Here is a 21050-nt window from a genome sequence, read left to right on the forward strand (position 1 = left end):
TGAGAAAGAGTATGAGCAAGGGTTCATCATCTACCATGATAGCGAGATGGCCAAACTTCATCCCTGCACCAGTTCTCCACATGCTAACATGGAGGTGGTTGTGCCCATGAATAGGAGAGCATTAAGTGCTTACAAGAGCAGCACAGACCAGAGCCACAGGAGGTAACTGTGGGAAAATGTGGATAGAAACACCAGCAATGAGGAACACAATGGCACCCAGGCAGTTCAAGGTCCTTTCCCTATAAAATCAGAGCTGGATCTTGTGAACACTGTGTCAAGTGAAAGAGGCCAGTCGTGAAGTGCCAAGTGACTTGCCCTGGAGGCTGCAGGCAGATGATGTGTGTGACATTTCTCTGGGGGAGGGGGCATTGAAATGTTCTAAAATTGGTTGTGGTGATGGTTACACAGCTCTGGGAAACACTCAGTGCCACCGAGTCAGTATGCTTTAAATGTGGGACTGCATGACATGTGAATTCTAGTTCAATGTGTAAAGCTGTTAAAAAAAAAAAGTGGAGACTTGAAAATACCTTGTTTAAAAACACCTGAAACAGCAGTGGTGGTGGTGCATGCCTTTAATCCCAGAAGAGGCAGAGGCAGGTGGATCTCTGTGAGTTCAAGGCCAGCCTGGTCTACGGAATGAGTTCTAGGTCAAGGCTGCTACACAGAGAAACCCTGTCTCAAAAAAACAAAAACAAAACAAACAAACAAACAAACAAACAAACAAACAAACCAAAACCAACCAAAACAAACAAACAAACAAACAAATAAAACCAAAAACCAAAACCAAAACCAAAACCAAAACCAAAACCAAAAACCAAACCAAAACAAAACTCCACCCCAAACCAGCCCCCCAACCCCCAAAGCTCCCTCCTATGGATTCCCTCCAGGAAACCCTCCATCTTGCACAATGAGCCTTGCAGCTGTGTCCTGTCACCCTGTCACCCTTCACCTGACAGGATGTGTGTTCACATGAACACCAGGTGTGTCTCACAGCAGCTGGGAATGTACTGCGACCTCTGGGATCCGAAGCTAAAGCCACAGATTTAGAAACATATGGGGCCATTTTCACTCCTGTTGCTTGAGGCTTTTCCCAGGTCCCCTTCGTGCAAAGAGCACGCCTTTGGAGGGCGTGGTTGATTAGGAAGGGCCGCGGTGTTTTCTAGGATGGTGGTGATTTTTCCTTCCCCTCCCACTTTCTACTTTCTACTCATTCTTCTCAGACTGAAGCCTTGAGTGTCTGTCTGTCCATGCCATTTCACACCTCTCCTGATGCGGTTGCCGCCAACGTCTCCTATGAACTATCTCAACCATTTCCCCTCAGGGTCCCGCAAGCTTTTGGACCTCATCACTTGTCCCGTCTTCCAGCTGCTACCGTCCCCGAAGGTAAAGCCATGACACCACAGTGAGAAGACAACTCTGATTCTTTCTCAGTCTGATCTCAGTCGTCACAGGGCCTTCTGCCTCCTCCCAAGTGGCACGGCCCAAAAGCAACTTATCTTTCAGAATTCAACAAAGAAAAAAAAAAGCTTAAAAACATTTCCCTGTCTTTATGTTTTTTTTTTTTTTCAAGCAAAACATAGCCTTCTTCTTACATGCTATCAGTGCACATCTGTCTCTCTAACTCAGTAATGATGGGCTGCAAAGCATTCGTTATCCTGACAAGCTCACAAGGTCCCCGTACTTTCGTGAGGGGAAGCCACGCAGCAGGGAAGGCCAACATGGAAATGTATGCATGACGGGTAACAGAGGAGGAGAGCAAAGCCCGAGGACCCTGAGACCTGGTGGGGTCTCTTTTTATCTTTCCCCAAATCAGCTGCATCTGTCAAGACAGGGAAGCAGAGAACCGAGGACTACACAGTAGTCCCAGGGGAAATTCAGTGTTGCTTTTCAGAGGTGGTGAGGAGAAGTTTGACACAATGAGTTATTCCAATGAGCATCTTTGGTGAACTTCACCTCCCTCTGTTCGGCCACCACCGTGCACAGGAGGGGCAAGGCTCTCCACACTGTTGAGGTTCCTGGCTTTCTAATTGCATCCCTCCTTTGGAAGTCGTCTCAGAAGAAACTGGTGATGTAATGGTTCTGTGAAACGGGGGCTCAGATGTGGAGAAAGAGTAACTAGGTGAGAGGAGAGAGGAAAGGACAGGTAAAGCCCTTTGGAAATGAAGAACGGCTGGGCGGTGGTGGCGCACGCCTTTAATCCCAGCACTCGGGAGGCAGAGCCAGGCGGATCTCTGTGAGTTCGAGGCCAGCCTGGTCTATAGAGCGAGATCCAGGACAGGCACCAAAACTACACAGAGAAACCCTGTTTTGAAAAAGAAAAAGAAAAGGGAAATGAAGAAGGTTTTTTCTGCCTGTGCATGGGGCAGTATAGCTAACATCTATTTCTCAATTAGACTAAAGTGTAAGAGACAGGGGAGAAATACGACTCTGTTATCCCAGCACTCAGTCTTGTGCATTTTGAGATTTAAAACATTATTATTATCATTTGTTAGTGTGTGTACGTGCACATGTAGATGACTGTGTTGGCATGTATGCCATAACATGTGCAGAGGTCAGAGAACAACTTTGTGGAATCACTTCTCTCCATCCACCTTTACTAGGTCCACAGATTGGACACAGCTTATTGGGCTTTTGTGGCAAGTGCCTTTACCCACTGAGCCATGTTGCTGGCCCAGGGATTATTATTATTTCTAATTAATTATATTTTAGAGCAGTTTTTGGTTCATAGAAAAATGGAACGGGAAGTACAGAATCCCTACACATCACTGTCCCCCTCCCAGTATCCACTGAAACACTTGTTTGAACACTTGGCGCCCAGAGTAGCACTGTTGTGGGAGATTGTGGAACCTTTGGGAAGTGGAGGCCAGCTGGAGGAAATGAGTTACCTGGAGGGGACACAGGCCCTGTGGGTCATGGCCTGACCCAAGTGTGGGCCTATTCTTTCTATGTCTCGGTTGGCCTTGGTGTGAGCAAGCAGCCCCATGTTCCTGCTGCCGTGGACAGGCGCTCGCCCTGCTAGCAGGCCTTCTCTACCAAAACAAACTGTACACCCCGAACCAAGAAGAAATCCTTTTCCTCTTAAGTTGTTCTGTCACAGAAATGAGAAAAGGGACTCACACCTGCCACCATCAATGTCCCCTAACAGAGTGGCACAGGTGTTAACCAACCTACATCGACAAGTCATTGTTACTCAAAGCCATAGCTGGCCCTGGAGTTTTACTCTTGGCGTTACATATTCTGTGGGCCTGGCAAATGTGTAATGGCATGTTTTACCACGATATTGTCATACTGAATGAGTCCCACTTCCCTAAAAGCTTCTGTGTTCCATCTGTGTATCCTTCCCTCTTGACAAGCAGCTCTGGATTTAACAGATCAACTCAGTATCAATAGGAAACTAGGGCTTTATTAACAGTGATTTTCACTTTTCTCCTTCCCTCCCTCCCTCCTCTCCTCCTGCCTCTACCCCTGTATTATGGGACAAACCTAGGGTCTCCCACATGCCAGGCAATCCTCACTCTTCTCTTTCTGAAGTATATCTAGTTCTGTGGAAAGCCTGGTGATTGGTAAGGAAGCCTTGGGCTCTGCCTGAGCACATGCGTGTGCTGAGCAAAAGAAGAAAGAACAGTGAATGGCCTAGTTGGTGGTGTCAGAGGTGGAGCAGTTGGGAGGTGATCAGGTCACGAGGATGGGAACTCTCATGAGTGACAGTACTGTTCCTTCAGAAGAGCCCACTGAGAATGAGATCTTTCCTTCTGCCATGTGAAGATGTAGCAAAAAGTCAACAGAAGAGGGCCCCTGCCAGAACCCAGTTATCCCAGCCCTCAGATCATAGGCTTAACACACTCCACAACTGTAGAAAATAGACATCTATTGTTTATAAGTCACCTTATTTATGGTGTTTTGTTACAGCAGTCCCAACTGGACTAAGACATCAGGTATGTAGAGACCATGTGGGCTTTGCTGAGAGGGGACCTGGCCTGTTCTTCCACCTTACTAGCCCTGAGGCTGGAAGTATTAAGATCTTGGGAGAGTGTCTTAATACCTGTGAGCTGCAGCTTGCTTATCTACAAACTAGGACAAAGTTTTTGTTATTGCAGGAATACAGGAAACGTTGTGATAGGATAGCATACAATATTTCCCTTTGCCTGGTCCATAGGAAGGGGAAAACTGGGGTGTGAACACCTTACAGTTAAAATATAGGTGGATTCAAAGTAAAGTAATGAATCCAGGCCTATTCTGGAAAGTGAGGTTCTCAGCACAATAGGGCACAGTGGGGACTAAAGGCCTGAGCTCACATTCCAGACTGGACACTTTGGCAAAGAGAAATTACCATATCCGTGTTAGCAATACCTATTGCCAATAGCAGCTGTCTGTTAGGCAGCGCCTCCCTCCCTCCCTCCCTCCCTCCCTCCCTCCCTCCCTCCCAATATTTCTTAGTGGATTTCTATAAAGCTATGCATTTCTTCAGAATAAAAAGCTAGTTGTTGACTAAAACTGCAGAGGCACACAGGGCTGGCAGCAGCCCTCAGCAGGGAGTGCTGAGCACGCTCTGTAACTGGCTCAGCACAGGCCTCCTACGATTCATGCCTCCGCCCTCAGGCTCTACCAGGTGCCTTGTAGCTTGCACAGGTAATTCCTGAGAGTTAATTGTGCCTTGTTATTTCAGCAGGATTCAGGTGAAGATGACTACCAGCTGCAGCCATTCAGTGACACTTTACTGCTCCTCTCTAGAACTCCCCTTTACAAAGCTCTCCTACCAGCAGCCCAGGGACACCTTTACCTCCACCTCCCCAACTCCCGTGTCATAATTTAATCGTCTGCCTTTCAAAGACTCAACTCCTTAACAGCCAACATTTGCTGTACATATGTATATTGGGAGTCCACCATGGGAGTCCAGTCTCATTGTGTTGGCGTCCTCTTACTCTCCATCCGGATGTGTTTAAAGAAAATCTGGCTGGATTCTTTTGTACACGTGGGAATGCATAGGGATGAATTTGTGAAGAGCACAGACATTTCTCTGCCACCGAGCGGCTGTTCTGGGAAGGCAGACTGCTAGGCTAGTATCTGGGCAACAGACACACACCTGTTTGCTACGCTATCCTTTGCCTCCTCTCTGCTTTTTGAAACACAGAGAAGTGAAAATAGAGGCACATGGAACAATTCTGGGGGTTTTCTGTCTTTGCATCTCACCCCACTGAAGTTTTCAGATGGGATAAGGAAGGGAGAGGAAGCAGGTCTTAATGAGAATGTGGACTCCAAGGCACATCTCAACCCAAGTTCACTGCAAATGTTGGCACACTTGAAAAGAACAGAGTCCTCTCATGTAACTCCCTCTATCCAGGGAATTGGATTCCCCCTCCCCACAAATTAGTCCTTTACCATCTACGGAAGGGCTGAAAGCACAGGCACCCGAGTTCTTAGCTCACTTCCATCTGGCACGGCCATGTGAACACTTGGGTTGGCTTGCTTTTTTAATGAAGTGATTTTTAATGAAGCAAGCTGTGAATTTAATAGATACCTTAAAACAGCTTCTTTGTAGCTGAGCGTTAAGTAACGAGACAACTGCCAAGTCAGCCACCCAAATCAAGAGGAAATCATAAGGCCAATCAACTGTAGGGTCTGGGGTTGCTGCGGCTTCTGGCCATCAGACATGCCATCTGAATGGCTGGCAGAGTCAGGACAGTGCCACAAGGCCACGCATGGAGACAGGTAGCCTGATGGAAGGCCTGTTAAGTGACCTTGTGAAAGGTCAAGGGAACATGTGGGTAGCAGCAATTATACACAAGGGCAAGGCATGATTGCTACTGTTATTCCCGTGACTGTCCGTGCAAGGCTACTCTACTCTTCTCCAGGTCCATTTACCTTGTTGTTATGGATTGCCCTCTCCAGCTGGACTGGGACAAGAGGAAGTCACTAGGTTCATCTACAAGTCCTTCAAAGCCGATAGTGTTACTAAGACATGTATACACATCAGCCTCAAAAGTAGAAGAAATGCCCCAGTTTCAGTAAACAGGCGGCGGGCAATGCAAGCCAGTGGGAGGGCTGAGTGGGTGTAAGCAACAGGCAAGCTGGGGGACCGCAAAGTGTGGGTCCCACCTGAAGATACTCAAGCTATATGGTGAAAACGGAAGTTATCAACACAGTAAAAGAAGTATCGCATGGTCTGACTGTGGGCTACAAACCTTCCTCCCTGGGCTGCACTCATGGACAGCGAGGGACAGTGAAGCTTGCTGGTGCTCCAAAAGCAACAAGATTCACCTGGGAATTTCCTCAAATCAGTTTATACCCTCTATGATGTTATTCCCCAGTTACCCCATTGCCACAGAGCTTGCTGATGGATTCGCTAAAGCAAAACTCTCCCCTTTTCAATTGAATGAACATTAAAAATGAAAACAGAATGAACCCAGTAAGAGCACAACACTGTTTCTACCAGTAAGCCTGACATACATGAATAAATGTATATCTTCACATATATATGTAAAAGTTAATGCAGTAGCCTACACATACACAGTATTCAATATTTTGAAAGATTTGCTTATTTTTATTTTATGTGTATGGGTATTGTGCTTGCATGCATGTCTGTGTACCATGTGTGTAGTGCCCACAGAAGCCAGAAGAGGGTGTTAGATAGCCTGAAACTAAAGTTATAGACAGTTGTGATCTGCCACATGGGTGCTGAGAATTGAGCCCCGGTCCTTTGGAAGAGGACTGCTGTTAACTGCTGATCCATCCCTCTGGCCCCAGAATCTTGAATATATTAAATAACAAATATAATGTATAAAGTGGTTTCTCCATGTGTAGGTCTGTGTAAAGGAAATAAGAAAATGGAAACCTAACCACGCCCTCTGTGGACAATCACATCTCCCTGATCGAAGAAGACCAGACTCAGAAAGTCTTTTTACCACATTCCCACCATTTCTTGCTGTTTCATTTCCCTCAGTGCATTGCTGAGCTGATCTCTAACTTCCTGAGCTTTCGGGGCAAAGGTGGCTATGACATACACATGTCTTAAGAAGCCTGTGGCAGACACTCCATCCTTAGGAACTGATGTTGCCAGCAGTCTATTAGCACATACACAGTGATAAGGGCTTTCCTGGCAAAGTGGTCAATCAGAACCACTGTCATAGCAGTGTTCTGGAGCCCAGGCAATCACTGAGTGTGTGTGTGTGTGTGTGTGTGTGTGTGTGTGTGTGTGTGTGTGTGTGTTTTAACAACTTGCTGTTTGTTACTCTTTGTTAAAAAAGAATAGTATCAGAATTCACCTTATCAAGGGAACCAAAGAAAACTAAAGAGGAGCAGGAAGGAGACTAGCAACCTCCCAGACCAGTCATCCAGTGGGTCCTCTTATGGATAGTGAGTATTTATTTATTTATTTATTTATTTATTTATTTATTTATTTTTTTGGTTTATTCACTACATTCTAACGGGCCATTATTCTTGGGGGTAATTCATTTTATAAACTGCCTCTGGGCACATTTTCATTGTCAACAAACCCATAACAGCTTGCTGAGGGCCATGCTGGTTGTGAAGGTGTGGGGTGCATGTGTTAGAACTGCCCCCCTTTCATGTCTCCTATAATGTGGCCGTTTCCCTTTCTTTCAAGCCGTGCACAATTGGACACAGACCTCACGATACTGCGCTGGCTGAACCACAGCAGGAATTCATCCACATCTGACTAAACAAGAGGACTGCTTGGTCACTCTCATGGCTTGGAACTAACTTTTGTTTTACTGGCTTGCTTTGCAGCAGCTTCCTTTGCTGCTACTTAGGCCATAACACCTGCAATGTGGGCAGGCAGGCTAGCTAGTTAGGTAAGCAGGTGAGATGTAAGAGTGCTCGTAGAAAGTGTGGTTTGTTGGTTGTGTTGGGAACCCAGAGCCTCCTGCATGCTAAGCAAGTGCTCTCCCATTGGACATTATTAAATCTAAAGCAATCATAAGGACCTTTAGTTTTATTGAGACCAAAGGATGCCATGGAAAGCTCCTCGTCACCCTCTTCCACAGTGAAGCAGAGAAACTGAGCAAATGCACAGATGGCCACACAGATGGCCAGTGGCCAAGTGGGAGGGTGCCCAGTCTGGGGGTTCTAATAACAACCAACTATGGGTTTGGCCATGATGAGCAGAAACTCACCCTCTGAGGGGAAAACATTTCACAGCCTGTGTATACACAACAGTCCTGGGCTCTGGACCTCAAATGAATGAGTACTAGCCGGCTGCAAGGTACAGAAGAGGGGAAAGAGAATGCCTCAGGGATGGGGAGTAAAGGGCAGTGAAGAGTTGGGAGGAGTGAAGGACTGAAGGGGCGTTCCCAAAAGTGCAAATCTGAGATGCTGAAGTCATTGCAGCTAGCGTTAGCATCTCGTGGCTGACAAATAAAATTTATAAATGACTTCTAAAACTGCTTCCTCCAGCAACAAGAGCTGTTATTGTCACATTGATTTTAAAATTAAATGCTATAGAATTTTCTTGCTTTAATGAGAAGGCAGCTCCAAGTGGTAAACAAAGTAATGATTAAAGCAATTAGGAGAATAAAAATGAGAACTAATGCAACAATACTCCTAATCCTTAACCCAAATAGGCAGCTTTGGCTGCCATACTAAGAAGATGTATGCTCACGTCCAGATGAAATTATTGAGAAGCACTGGCCTCTGTGAATATGCTGCCCTCTGGTAAGACTGGGAAAAGTCAATTAGCAACGTCACTTGCTAAAAAAATCTGCCTGCACCTGGTTCTCATTCGTTCTCCAGCTGAGAAACCAAAGACCACTTTTTATTGCTTGTGGTCAAAGAGCAAGTTCACCTCACCATGGGATGATCAAATGGTCAGCCTCCCCCAGTCTGAGAGGGTTTGCCTTTCACTTTCAACTTGTTCAATCATCATTAACTCTGAAAATTGTCACATTCCATTTGTGCAATGAAAACTTCACCACTGGTAACCGTCTGGGGGAAGTTTTTGTAGGTGGGGCCCTAAATCTTGTAGAGCACCTCGCACATTCTCAAGGTCATTTGCCTTGTTTACTGACAGTTGCCGACCGTCCTGACAGTCAGCCTGGGACCTGACACCTGCAACTCTGAAGAGCCTTCTGCACGTGTTACACTCTCTGCGATGGGAAAGGATGATGGTGTGTTATGAAAAACTACACTGTGCGCATATGAACACACACCAACAGCCCTCTCTCCTCTGGATTTTTGCCAATCTGAAGATCTCGGTAAAGAGGACAATTGGGAAGGATCCATTTAAAAGCCCATTTTCCTCACCCTGGGGAACCAGCTCCCCTGGATAGGCAGCAATGGCAAATTGGAGAGATTCCAAAAGTTTCTGGAAAGGAGAAATAGACTTCTTTTTCCTTTTGCTATTGGGCTTGGAACATCTTTGTGTTCTCTGTTAATTATTTCACTGTATCTGTCTCTCTGCAGAGAGGCTCTGACACGTTAGGGTCCTGAGAACCTGGTACAGGGCCAGATCCCGACAGGCAATCTACAAATATGAATTTCTGAAAGTGGCTGTCCAGTGGAAAGATGGCTAAATAAAGAGGTTACTTGCTGCGGCCTTCACAAAAGCAGAGTCTGCTGTGGCAAGCCAATGAATGTTGTACCACTTGGGAAGTAAGTCACACATCAGACCAGCTCCAGTTATAGGGCCTGATTAAAGTTTCAAGGTCCAAGACCATGAGAACATACACACAGAGCTTTCAGAGTCTCAACATCAGCATCTATACCTGGTCTCCAGGAAGGGCCTCTGGATTTCTGGTTTTAGTTCTGGCTGCATTTTCCCTGGGACAGTCTTGACACAGACACATGATTCTCAGCACACCTGTGCTATGATCACTGCCTCATAAGGCATTAAAAAAATTTATTGTTGCCCCAACTGGGCACTTTAACTGACTAGCAGGATTCAGAGATAGGAGAAAGGGCAGAAATACCCTAATAATCACTCTCCTCAAATGAGTCTAAGATCAGCCCAGTCCCTCGGTCTCAAGGAAAACCCTGTGCATCTTAAAACATAAAGAAAAACATCCTGCTATTTTGGCGACTGAATTGACAATGTCATCTTTTACAAAAAGAAATCCCAGTGCAAGACAATTCGCTGAAAAGCATCAGAAAGATTTTTGTTCATTCAAATATTTTCATGTTTCCTGATTCTAAGTGTTTTAATAGTCAGTGATTGCTTAGTCCTTATAGTGGTTCTAAGAGGTGAGATGACTTACCCTGGTGATAGAACTCAGGAAGTCTGGGTCTAATCCACGGTGCTACACAGCTATCCTTTCTCCAGAAGACTTCTAGGATGCATAACCCAAATGCCCCTTTGCGTGTTGCTTCAAGTTGGGCAGATGGTGTGTGGAGAGGGGTTTGATATGTATGTTCATATCAAAGGAATGAACAAACGGAGATCCTGTCTCTAAACTTCCCCGTTCTCCTTACACTGAATTCTTCTTTCCTGTTTCCACTCTTGTGGAGGTCACGCTTCTGCTGCTGGCTCCTGAGTAAGATGGTAAGTTGTCCCCCTTGGCATCTGTATCTGTCTGCTTCTCTCTCTCTCTCTCTCTCTCTCTCTCTCTCTCTCTCTCTCTCTCTCTCTCTCTCTCTCTCCCATGTCTGTCTGTCTGTCTGTCTGTCTCTCTCTCAGAGCTATTGCTGTGCTTCAGTGCAGCTCTACAGGGCCTGTGACTGGGCGTCAAAGCAGACATCATTGGCTCATTACTCCATCTAGGTTTTCAGGACGGGCTCCACTTACTGACCTCCACTAACGGCCTGGGTTTGCGCTCCACTGCAAACCTGAAGTGGCAGAGTTCACAGTAGCTGGTATTGGAGGATGACAGCCAGTGCTCCAGGCAGCTCCGATGGATTGTCCCCAAGGTCCCAGTACATTCACATGGAGAGAGCAAATCCTCTTGGCTGCTGCCCTCATGGCAGATCCTGCACATTGGCCGGTCATTGAAGGGGCTGCAAGAGAAGGAGGGGCACCTGCTGGTCACTGAGTGACAACCCACCGCCCTGGGGAAGGCCCTTGATCTGCATCATTTGGGCCCGCCCCAGTGGCAGCTGCTCAGAATACAAACTGCATTAAACTTCCCTCCTTACAGATACATGCGTGCATGAATATATTTCCTCTGGACACTGCGGACTTATGATGTCTTTTTTGTGTGTGGTGTCAGAAGCCACCGAGTCTTAATGACTCGACCTGTTAATTTGTTGAATAGATGAATTATGGTGTGTTCCTTTCTATCATTTTCCTTCCTTTATTTGTTGAAATACTTTTAAGTATAAACATTACCTTCTATATGGTTACCTAGTGATGCGGTTTGGATAGGAATGTTAGGATTTATAATTGTTTTATTAGTGCTTGTTTTGAAAAAGAAAGATTTGGTCCTTTTGCATCTTCAAAGTGATGAAAGACTTGGGATCTCTGTTGTTAGGTTTAAATATGCCTATGTGTTTTAATAATCTATAATTTTTTGCATGTGTATGTGTGTATATATTTCCATGTGTATGGGCACATGTATATATAGGCACACATTCACATGTGTGTATGCTAGGGGCCGGAAGTTTGATGCTGGGTGTCATTATGGATGTTGCTCTCCATCTTATATATTAAGGCAGGGTAGGGTCTCTCTTGAACTCAGATCTAGCAAATAGATAAACTAGTTTGTTTAGTCAGCCAACTTGCTCCCAAGAGTCCCCTGTCCCCATCTCACAAGTGCTGGGATTTCAAGTGAGCAGGCACATCTGCTTGGCTGTGATGTGGATGCTGGGGATCCAAACTCCAGTCCACACGCTTGTGTGGCAAGTGGACTGAGCCATCTTATCCCCTAAGCTATCTCCCAGCCCGCTTCTTCCTTTTCTATATTTTTCCAGCCCATATTCTTGTCTTGAACACAGAAAAAATTCAGGCAAACTACCAATCAAAAAATACAATTATGGGCTGGAGGGATGCCTCCATGGTTACGTCCACTTGTTCTTGCAGAAGACATGGGTTCAATTCCTAGAACCTACGTGATGGCTCACAACCATCTGCAACTCCAGTTCCAGGGGGTCCGACATTCTCTTTGGACCTCTGCAGGCACCAGCCACACGTGGTGCATGTACACACATATACATGCAGACCAAACACTCACACATGTAAAATACAATAAATCCACAAAAATCATTCATCAACATTAAAAACAAATTCTTTTAAAACGCTTTTTAGAGCCAGGTGGTGGTGGCATTTGCCTGTTGTCCCAGCATTCAGGAGACAGAGGCAGGTGGATCTCTGTGAGTTCGAGGCCAGCCTGGTTTACAAAGCAAGTTCTAGGAGCTGTTATAGAGAGAAATCCTGTCTTGAAAAACCAAAACCAAAAAGAAAAAAAAAAGCACAACAATAAAGAAAAAACTTCTTGGATTATGTTTTGCCGGCATGTATGTATGTGCATCACGTGTGTGCCTGGTGCCCACAGAAGAAGAGGGCATTGGATCCATGGAACTGGAGTTATGGATGATTCTGAGCCACCATGAGGTTGCCAGGAACTGAACCTGGGTCCTCTGCAAGAGCACTGAGTGTTTTTAACAGCTGAGTCATCTCTCCAGCCCCAAGAACAAGTTCTTTTGAAATGACATCAATTGCAGTTTCTAGACAAACAGCATCATTTGAGTCAGATGAAGGTATTTTCAAGGTTCCCTTCATTTCTCTTTTCAATACCATAGGAGGGTGAGCGGGGAAATAAACTGGTAAGTGACTCTGAAGCTGCAGCTTGAGCTGGGCACAGAGCTGAGGTGTGGGTGGTCCTTTGACCTTATGGAGATACTCCCTGGGGTGCACGTGAGTGGTAAATATGTCCTACTAAGGTGGCTTCTAGAGTTTTGCATTCAAGTGGAAAAGCCACTCCCTCATATTTCTTGAAGAGGGCATGGCACCATCCATGGTTCCCAGCTCTGCCATCTGGCTGCCTGGGCTCAAAGCCAAGCTCAGGGGCTTCTTTGTCAGCTGGCCTGTGAACAAGGAACTTCATCTCCCCATACCTTGGTCTCCTGATCTCTAACAGGCTCAGCAGTGGACCTTCTGTACTGACTGTGAGGATTGGGAGAAGCTGGTCTAGAGCAGAGGCTTAGCAGGGCCTACTTCATACTAGCTACTGTCACTTGCAGAACGGGTCAGGCTCAGGAAAATCAAGCCACACAGCCCTCACCAGGTGAGTCTAACGGAAATATCAAATTAAGATGGCTTCCTTTTCCAACAAGAGGGGCCAACTGCCTCTATGACTGGCATTTTAAAAGAATGTTGTCATGGTGTGTGACAACCTAGCCTCCTGTCACATTTCCTGCTTTCTTTCTCCCATGTTCTCCAGACATGATGGTAACCTAGGTCTATGGCCCATTTCCTTTTAATGCTACCTCTGATCCAAACGGAAGCAGCCATGGAAACACTACGGATCCTCAAAGGCCTTTCTGGGAAGGATCCTGAGAATGAGTGAAAGGTAGAGGTGGGCAGGATCATCCTTTCACTTGACCAAGAGACCCATCCATGCTCTGGCGAGAGGACAGTGAGAAGGTGACAGTGGCTTTCTGTCTCTTGGCCTCCTTTGTTCACTTTGAGTCTTACATGGGAAAACTGTAGCATTTTGGCTTACAGTGCTGTGTGGCCCAGGAGTAGTTCACACACACACACACACACACACACACACACACACACACACACACACCCCTCTCAGTCACACCAACCAGCCTCCCCTTCTTGAGCAAGCAAGGTGACAGGTGCCTGCCAGGATGACTGGTGCACATACCGCCATCCATCCTTGGTTCCCAGAGGGCCAGTGACATTTACCGCCTCTTTATATTCTAAGCCCTAACCGATTGCTGGAAATTCTCCAAGAAGTGGAAAACATACACTACATATTTTTCTTCCTGTCTTCTGTGACAGCCACACATATTTTAAAGATTGATTTTTATTATTTTTAATAGTGTGTGTGTGTGTGTATATGTGTGTGTGTGTGTGTGTGTGTGTGTGTGTGTGTGTGTGTGTGTGTACATGAGTACACTTGCCTAGGGAGGCCAAAGGTGTCAGCCCCCTGCCTCCAAACTGGAATTATAGGAGGTTGTGAACTGTCTGGTATGAGTGCTAGGAAACTAGAAGTTTTTTCCTTTCTGTAAAAAAAAAAACCAAAAAAGCAAAAAACAAGTTTTTGTTTAACTGGAGAAGCCATGGTGCATGGTACAGGGAGCCTACAGCTTCCAGTCTGCCATGAGCACAGCAGCATAAGAGGAGACCCTAGGGACAAGGGACTGGCCTGAATAAATGGTCTCCAGGCCATTCAGGGCCCTTATTCTTCTTCACACGGGGAAACCAGTTGTGGCAGTAGTACTTCACAGGTTGGAGTGTGCATGCAGAGGCAGGGAGGGGGCTGCAAAGTGTGAAGGGGAGGGTCACAGAACAAACCCTACATGGTAAAAGGAGACTCACCCAGAGAACAGCCCGGAGAGCACAGCCTCTGGGGAATGCTAAGTGGCATGCACACTGGGAATGTCCCTTCCAAAGTTTTACCCACACAGCCAGGTATGGTGGCACAGGCCTCTAATACCAGTATGCAAGAGGCAGAGGCAGGACCAGGACTTCAAGGCCATCCTCTGCTCCACAGCGAGTTTGAGGCTAGCCTAGGCTACTGGAGACCTTATTTCAATCACACAAGTCCAATCACCTTGGCTCAGTCACCTGGAGTCAGGTGACTTCTTCCTTCTGTCCTAACAAAGGGCTGGCTTTGTTAGCTGGGGACAAGAAGACAAAACTAGCTACAGCAGTGTCAAACTAACAGATGTAAAGCAAGCCACCCTACATCCTGTGGCAGCTCTTCCTTGCTTAGCTCTCTATGATGGCTTTAGGAGGAATGTGACAATAGGAATTTTAGCTTTATGCTCCTGCTGCTGTGGAAACAGCAACAACAGAACCTGAGTAGTCTTTTTTTTTTTTTTTTCCGTCCAGTACCTCCCTTCCCTGACACAAAGACCTGAACACCAATTACACCCCCCTTTAGCGCTCCCCACTTGACAAACAGCTCTTTGGATCAATTGCAGACCCGTTTATTTGGACTGTGGCACTACCTCTGGGTGGCAAGAGTCCGCACTACTGTTGACAGCAGCTGCCCGTCCTTGGCTGAAACTTGCATGACATACTGTGGCTGCCCATTCACTAGGCTGCCACAATCCTCCACAGTTTTCACCACAGGCGCAGCGGAGCTGGTGCAGTCTGGCAAGACTTCGGGCAGGTGACTGCAGCGGCTGGTTGTCATGGCAACAGACGGCAATTACTCTGTTAATGGCTTCCACATTCATAGAGGATTTCCATCTAAGAGAGATCAGAAAACAGTTTACTTGGTTGGATGGTTAATGGAAAATGGAGAATTATGGGCCACCAACATCAGCATGTTATTATTTAATATAAATACTAGGGTAACTTAGATGTGGCATTATTATCTTGTTACTGTTTAACACAAGCATACTCGCATACATTTGTACACACACACACACACACACACACACACACACACACACACACACTCAGGAGCCCTGCTTTCCATGAGGGGACAGAATGATGGCTCCGAAGCCCAGATCTGAAGAGAAGATAAGCAATTCTCCCGCTCTGCACCAGAGATGCAATAAGTCTTTGTTGACACTCTCTAAAAGTTACTAGAATCATTATTAAAACTGCTCGCAACTATTTTTTTCTTGTAAGCAATTTATTCTCTATGCAGTTTTATTCAGAGACGCTAAGATTAAAAACAGGGAGGAAAAAGGAAGGGAAAGCAAAGAATTTGGCAAGCTTGCACATTCTGGGACATCATTCAATCACTTTCCACACTCTGCGGCATCTATGTCCTGTAATGCAGCGATCTACCTCACAAACCACAGATTAACTTCCTGGAAGAAGCTAACCCAGCTAAGCCAGCCTCAAACAGTTCTTCAGGCAGTGATCAGTTTAGTGAACTGCTTTGTTTTGCAAACGGTATTACGATAAATACATTAGCATTGGCTTTTCGTTTGTGTACCACTGGACAGCCAAAGCCGAACGCCTGAGTCAAGAGGATACTTGCAGGATGCATTGCACCCAGAGGTGGCGGGACACAGTGCCGCCACCACCCACTGCGCCCTTTCCGTCAGCCTGTTCACCTCCTGCTCAACCAACATGGGATTGGTTGAAAGAAGGAGGGAGCCCTTGTCAGTAAGCAGTCAGGGTCATCAAAGCTCAAATTCAGCTAATGCAAACCTTGTCTTTCCCCCTCCAACTCAGAAAAAGATACTTGGGGTTCCTCCAGGGGTGGTTTCTAGGTATTTGTCTCTACTTATTATGTTTTACTTGATCCCCAGAGGTCTGGAAAACAGGATCTTTCCAGCTTTCAGAATGATGTACATCAGGGCAACAGCACAGTGTTTTCAGATGTACTTGAGTGGACAGTTTCCCTCCTGACAGGCCCAGGTCTCACTATTTGAGACAAATGGCCATGATCCTTATCCTTGCTGCTGAGGTGTGTGGCTGGCTTCCTTTTTTCTTGTTGCTAGGCTCCTCCCAGGGTGTGTGTATGTGTTCCTGTCTAGCAGCCCTCTGGAATCTCTGTAATGGAGAAATGGCTGTGGATATCAATCCTTGGTCAGGGGGTGACGCAGGAACACGGGCAGTGGCTGTCCATCCATGCCATTTTACATCACTCAATATTGAAAATTCGAAGAAACAGATAGATAGTTGGTATAGAATGTAGTTGGTTTTTTTTTTTTTTTTTTTTTTCCCAAAAATAGGGTTTGTTGGGGTCTGAGGAGATAGCTCTATGGATAAAGTGCTTGCTGTAGAAATATGAAGATCAGGGTTCAGGCTCCCAGAACTCACATGCAAGCCTGGCAGATATGCTGGCTGCCTGTAATCCAGCACTCGGAACACAGAATCAGGGGATCACTGGAGAAAGCTGCCTTGTTAGGCTGACAGGAATCAGTGAGATCTAGGCTCAGAGAGAGACCCTGTCTCAATAGACAAAGTGGAGAGACTGAGGCATCAACTTTGGGCCTGTGTGACACACCCATGTGCACACCCCATACACGTGCCCATACATGTTGACATGCATACACATGTAAAAACAGGTTTTGTTGCTTTACTTTCTATTATATATAATATATTCTAGAAAGCACAGAGAAATTCATTTATGATGCCACCACTTAGAACCACAGAACTCTTACGGGGCAGATACCTTTTTGTTTTTTTGGGCAGAATTAGCAGTGTGGAGATTGCTTGTAGCGGAACCAGAGAGACTTTTTTTTTCTTTTTCTTTTTAAATGGAGTTACAGTAGCTTTTAGGCCAATAAACAAAAGGATGTTAAAAGATGGTCCTCCTCTAAAACTGTGTATAACCCTCTCCTCTAGCCTACCCTGACAAAACCTCATTGACATGATTTTAAATTCTCATAATGCCTCACAGCCACAAAGTGCAGCTTCCTGGCACAGCTCTCTTGCTTCACAAAGCAGCCATAGAGGAAGAGCCAGGGGTGTGTTGGCAGGAAAAGCAGACACAGTGACCTTCTGCCGCATGGAATCATTATGTCTGGGTGCACTCCGAGAGTCTATTTTTGGCTTTTGCGTAACTCCAGCCCCGAGAGTGGAGCGCTCTCTCCCTATGCTTGATGAACTGGAAGGGAGCAGGGGGTGGTGCACAGTGGCCAGTGGGAGCCAGGGCTATCCCTAGTCAGGTTACCCACTTCAGGCATGGTCATTCACTAGTAACAGAATACGTTTTCCTCAAAGGAAGTAGTGACCTACATCCACAACAAAATGCCTTTAAAATATTCCAGAGGCAGTTTCTCTTGGACTTATTTCCATCTATGATTTAGCTTCTGAATGATACACTCCATTTCACTTCTCACAAGCCAAGGCATATTATAAGCCACTTGATCAGTGGTGCCCTTTGTAGTGGGTTCTGGGCACTGAGTTCAACGTGAAGGGACATGGGCACCTCTACCTTGCCTCTTCTCCAAGCAAGCCTTGGCTCCTTCTCATGGACCGTGTCTATAGAGCCTTGCACCCCAGATCATCTAAGTTGTCACTGAGCTTAGGAGTAAGCTGAAGAGCTATTCCAATCTAGCACTCCTGGAAGAAAAAAAGCAGCATGCCTGCGCTATGCCACTGAATACCTTTGAGAGTCAAAGACTGTCATGCTGGCAGAGAATCCCACTAGTCCTAAAAAGACTATTCTTTGGAGTAAAACTGAGGTGGGAGGGATCATACAGAGCATGAATGTGCCTGATCACAGTGGAGATGGTTGAGTTGGTTCCAGCCCCAGATGAATGGATCCAATCACACACTCATGCAGAGGAGGAGGGACGAGAGCGTGTTGTGCCCTGATCTCAGGAAGGAGTTGCGATGAAGCACGGATGGGCAGGAGTGGACCTGCAGGCTGTATGCACCAACTGGCATGCATGTGTTGCACCTGGGGCAGTGACAAATGGCCCAGCGCACTGCCCTGTCTTGGTCGGAGCCTCTTGGGAGAACAGCAGGCCGTTGCCTTGGATGCTCAAAGGAGCCGAGCTGTGGGTCTGCAGCTTAGCACGGGTCTTCCACTGGCCTTTTTGCAAAATCTCAAGCGCCATTTGACTGCTTCCTATGACACTTCTCTATGGGAAAGGAAAGTAGCTTCCCAGCCCATCGAAGATTTTTCTCCTTTTACACTTCTACAGTGCCCGGAAAGTTGGGTGTGTGCAAACTTGAAGTTTCAAGCTGCACTGGAAGGAGGGGTCCTTTGCTGGTTGGGTTTGACACCTCACACAATCTCATTCTCAGGTTGAGAATAAAGGATGATTTGGTACTGGAAGAGTGGGCGTAGGTGGATAAGGGGGAGATAGTGAAAACGGATCAGGAGGCTAAATAAATGAAAGCCTGATTAGAGAATTGTTCAAATAAAAAGGCTTGTCTGTTAAAACTGTGACCCTTGCAGAGGACAGAGGACAGGTTTTACAAAAGCAGGAGCCCCAACCAGGCTGCAGCTAATCACTGCCGGGTTTCTGGAACAGTGTGCCACTGCTAAGTGATTTCCATGGGAACGTGGCTGGCATCATGAAGACACAGACTCAGGACGTGGGGGAAGGGAAGGGAAGCCTTCAGAAAGCACATCCAGGCTCACCTCTACAACCCAGTGCCTCAGCCTCCAGAAAGCTCCATGAGGATCACAAAATAAAACACCCTCCCCAACATCAACAAAAAAATCCCACTTCTGTTCTTAGAGGCCCAAGGCTCATTGGGGTGTCCAATATGACATGATGTCACCTACAATGTGTTGGGCTATATTCATAGCTTTCTGGGGCACATGTGGCCTGGGTAACAGGTGGCACATACTCGAGGTGCACCACTCACTAGGATAAATGATGAGGACAAGACAGCCTTTCAGACTTCTCTGGGCTCTCTTGAATATCTGAACTTTGAGTCTTCGTATTTCCTGAGCTACCTTACCTGGTGGTTGTAAGGCCTGGAAGTAATTAGTCAGTTTTCCATTGCTATAACACAATACTTGAGGTTGGGTAGCTTGTAAGGAAAAGAAGCTTATGATGCTCATAGTTTGGAAGCCAAAACTCCAACAGCATGGCTCTAATGGAAATAAGGGCCTCCCTGACTGCATGACGTCATGGTGGACAGTATCATGGTGGAGGTATTCTAAGAGGAGAGCAAACTTCAGATCTTTCACAGGGTACCTGCTTTTTAAACACCAAGCAAAAATCCTTGCACTCAGAGTGGGGACTCGGCTCAGAGGGTACAAGTGCTTGCTAAGCAATCCTGACGGCCTGATCTCAGACCCCACACGGAAACCCCGATGCGGTGATGTGTCTATAGTCATATCACTATTCTGGCAAGATGGGAGACAGGAAGGAGACTTGCCCAGAAGCTCCGAAGCCATCTAGTCCTGGTGTATATGTAGTAACATAAATAACAAGAGAGATCTCAAACAAGGTCGAAAGAGAAACCGACTTCTGTGTGAACTCCACATGTGTGCAGTGTGGCACACATGTGCCTGTACACACACACACACACACACACACACACACACACACACACACACACACACAAACACACATGCACACAGGGCCATGGCATGTGTATGGAGGTCAGAAGACAACTTGCAGGAGTTGGTTCTCCCTTTCCTCCACAAGAATCCTGGGGATTGAACTTGAATCATCAGGCTTGGTGGCAGGCTCCTTAATCCTCTAAGCCAGTCATTCTCAACCTTCCTGACGCTGTGACCCTTTAATAAAGTCCCTCATGTTGTGGTGACCATAAAATTATTTTTGTTACTACTTCATAACTATAATTTTGCTACTGTTATGAATCACAATGTAAATATCCGATATGCAGGGTATCTGATATGTGACCCATGTGAAAGGGTCATTTGACCCCCCTCAAAGGGGTTGTGACCCACAGGTTGAGAACTGCTGCTCTAAGCCATCTCTCGACTCTAGGTTCCACATCTTAAATGTCCAGCCACCCCGTCATCATTGTGGCACCGAGGACCAAGCTCCTAACACATGACCTTTTTGGGTACAAACTATATCCAGATAATAGCACAAGATAAGACCATGCTTTTAGAGTTGGGATTTGGAGATAAGGCTCAGTGGTTAAGAGCACTGACTGCTCTTCCAGAGGACCTAGATTCATTTCCCAGCATCCACACGGCAGCTTACAATTACCTATAACTCTAGTTCTAGGGGATCTGATACCTTTTTCTGACCTCCTTGGGTACAAAGCATACATGTGGTATATAGACATACATTCAGGCAAAAACACCAATACACACAAAATAAAAATCTTTAAAAAAGACAGAATAAAAAGTTAAATGAAATTAATAAAGTTGGGACATGTTATATCTACTTAATTCATGTTTTAAACTATGTTAACCTTAATTCCTATTCTTCTAGCCTGGACTGCACTTGATTTCTCTTTTAAAATCACCTTCCCCCATGGTGTTCAACCTATTTTGTGCTGTATTTTTGCAATATACTTGAACTCTGACATTGTGCCCCCTCATGTGTTGGACCGGGAACTTTGTCCGTGTTCA

At 46.1% G+C, this 21050-nt stretch overlaps 1 protein-coding gene across 1 annotated transcript in view; it reads right to left on the reverse strand.

Moving 5' to 3' along the window:
- Marchf3 (membrane associated ring-CH-type finger 3) overlaps window positions 1-21050 on the reverse strand; it is a 144554-nt gene that overhangs the window by 22153 nt on the left and 101351 nt on the right. Inside the window, exons 2-3 of the mRNA XM_059246163.1 lie at window positions 15073-15316; window positions 10740-10944 (exon numbers count right to left, since the gene is read on the reverse strand). Of these exons, the coding sequence (XP_059102146.1) occupies window positions 10740-10944; window positions 15073-15260 (393 nt within the window). The 5' untranslated portion in view covers window positions 15261-15316. The remainder of the gene's footprint in view (window positions 1-10739; window positions 10945-15072; window positions 15317-21050) is intronic.

The sequence above is a fragment of the Peromyscus eremicus genome, chromosome 19 (genome assembly GCF_949786415.1).
Source record: "Peromyscus eremicus chromosome 19, PerEre_H2_v1, whole genome shotgun sequence".
Lineage (NCBI taxonomy): Eukaryota > Metazoa > Chordata > Mammalia > Rodentia > Cricetidae > Peromyscus > Peromyscus eremicus.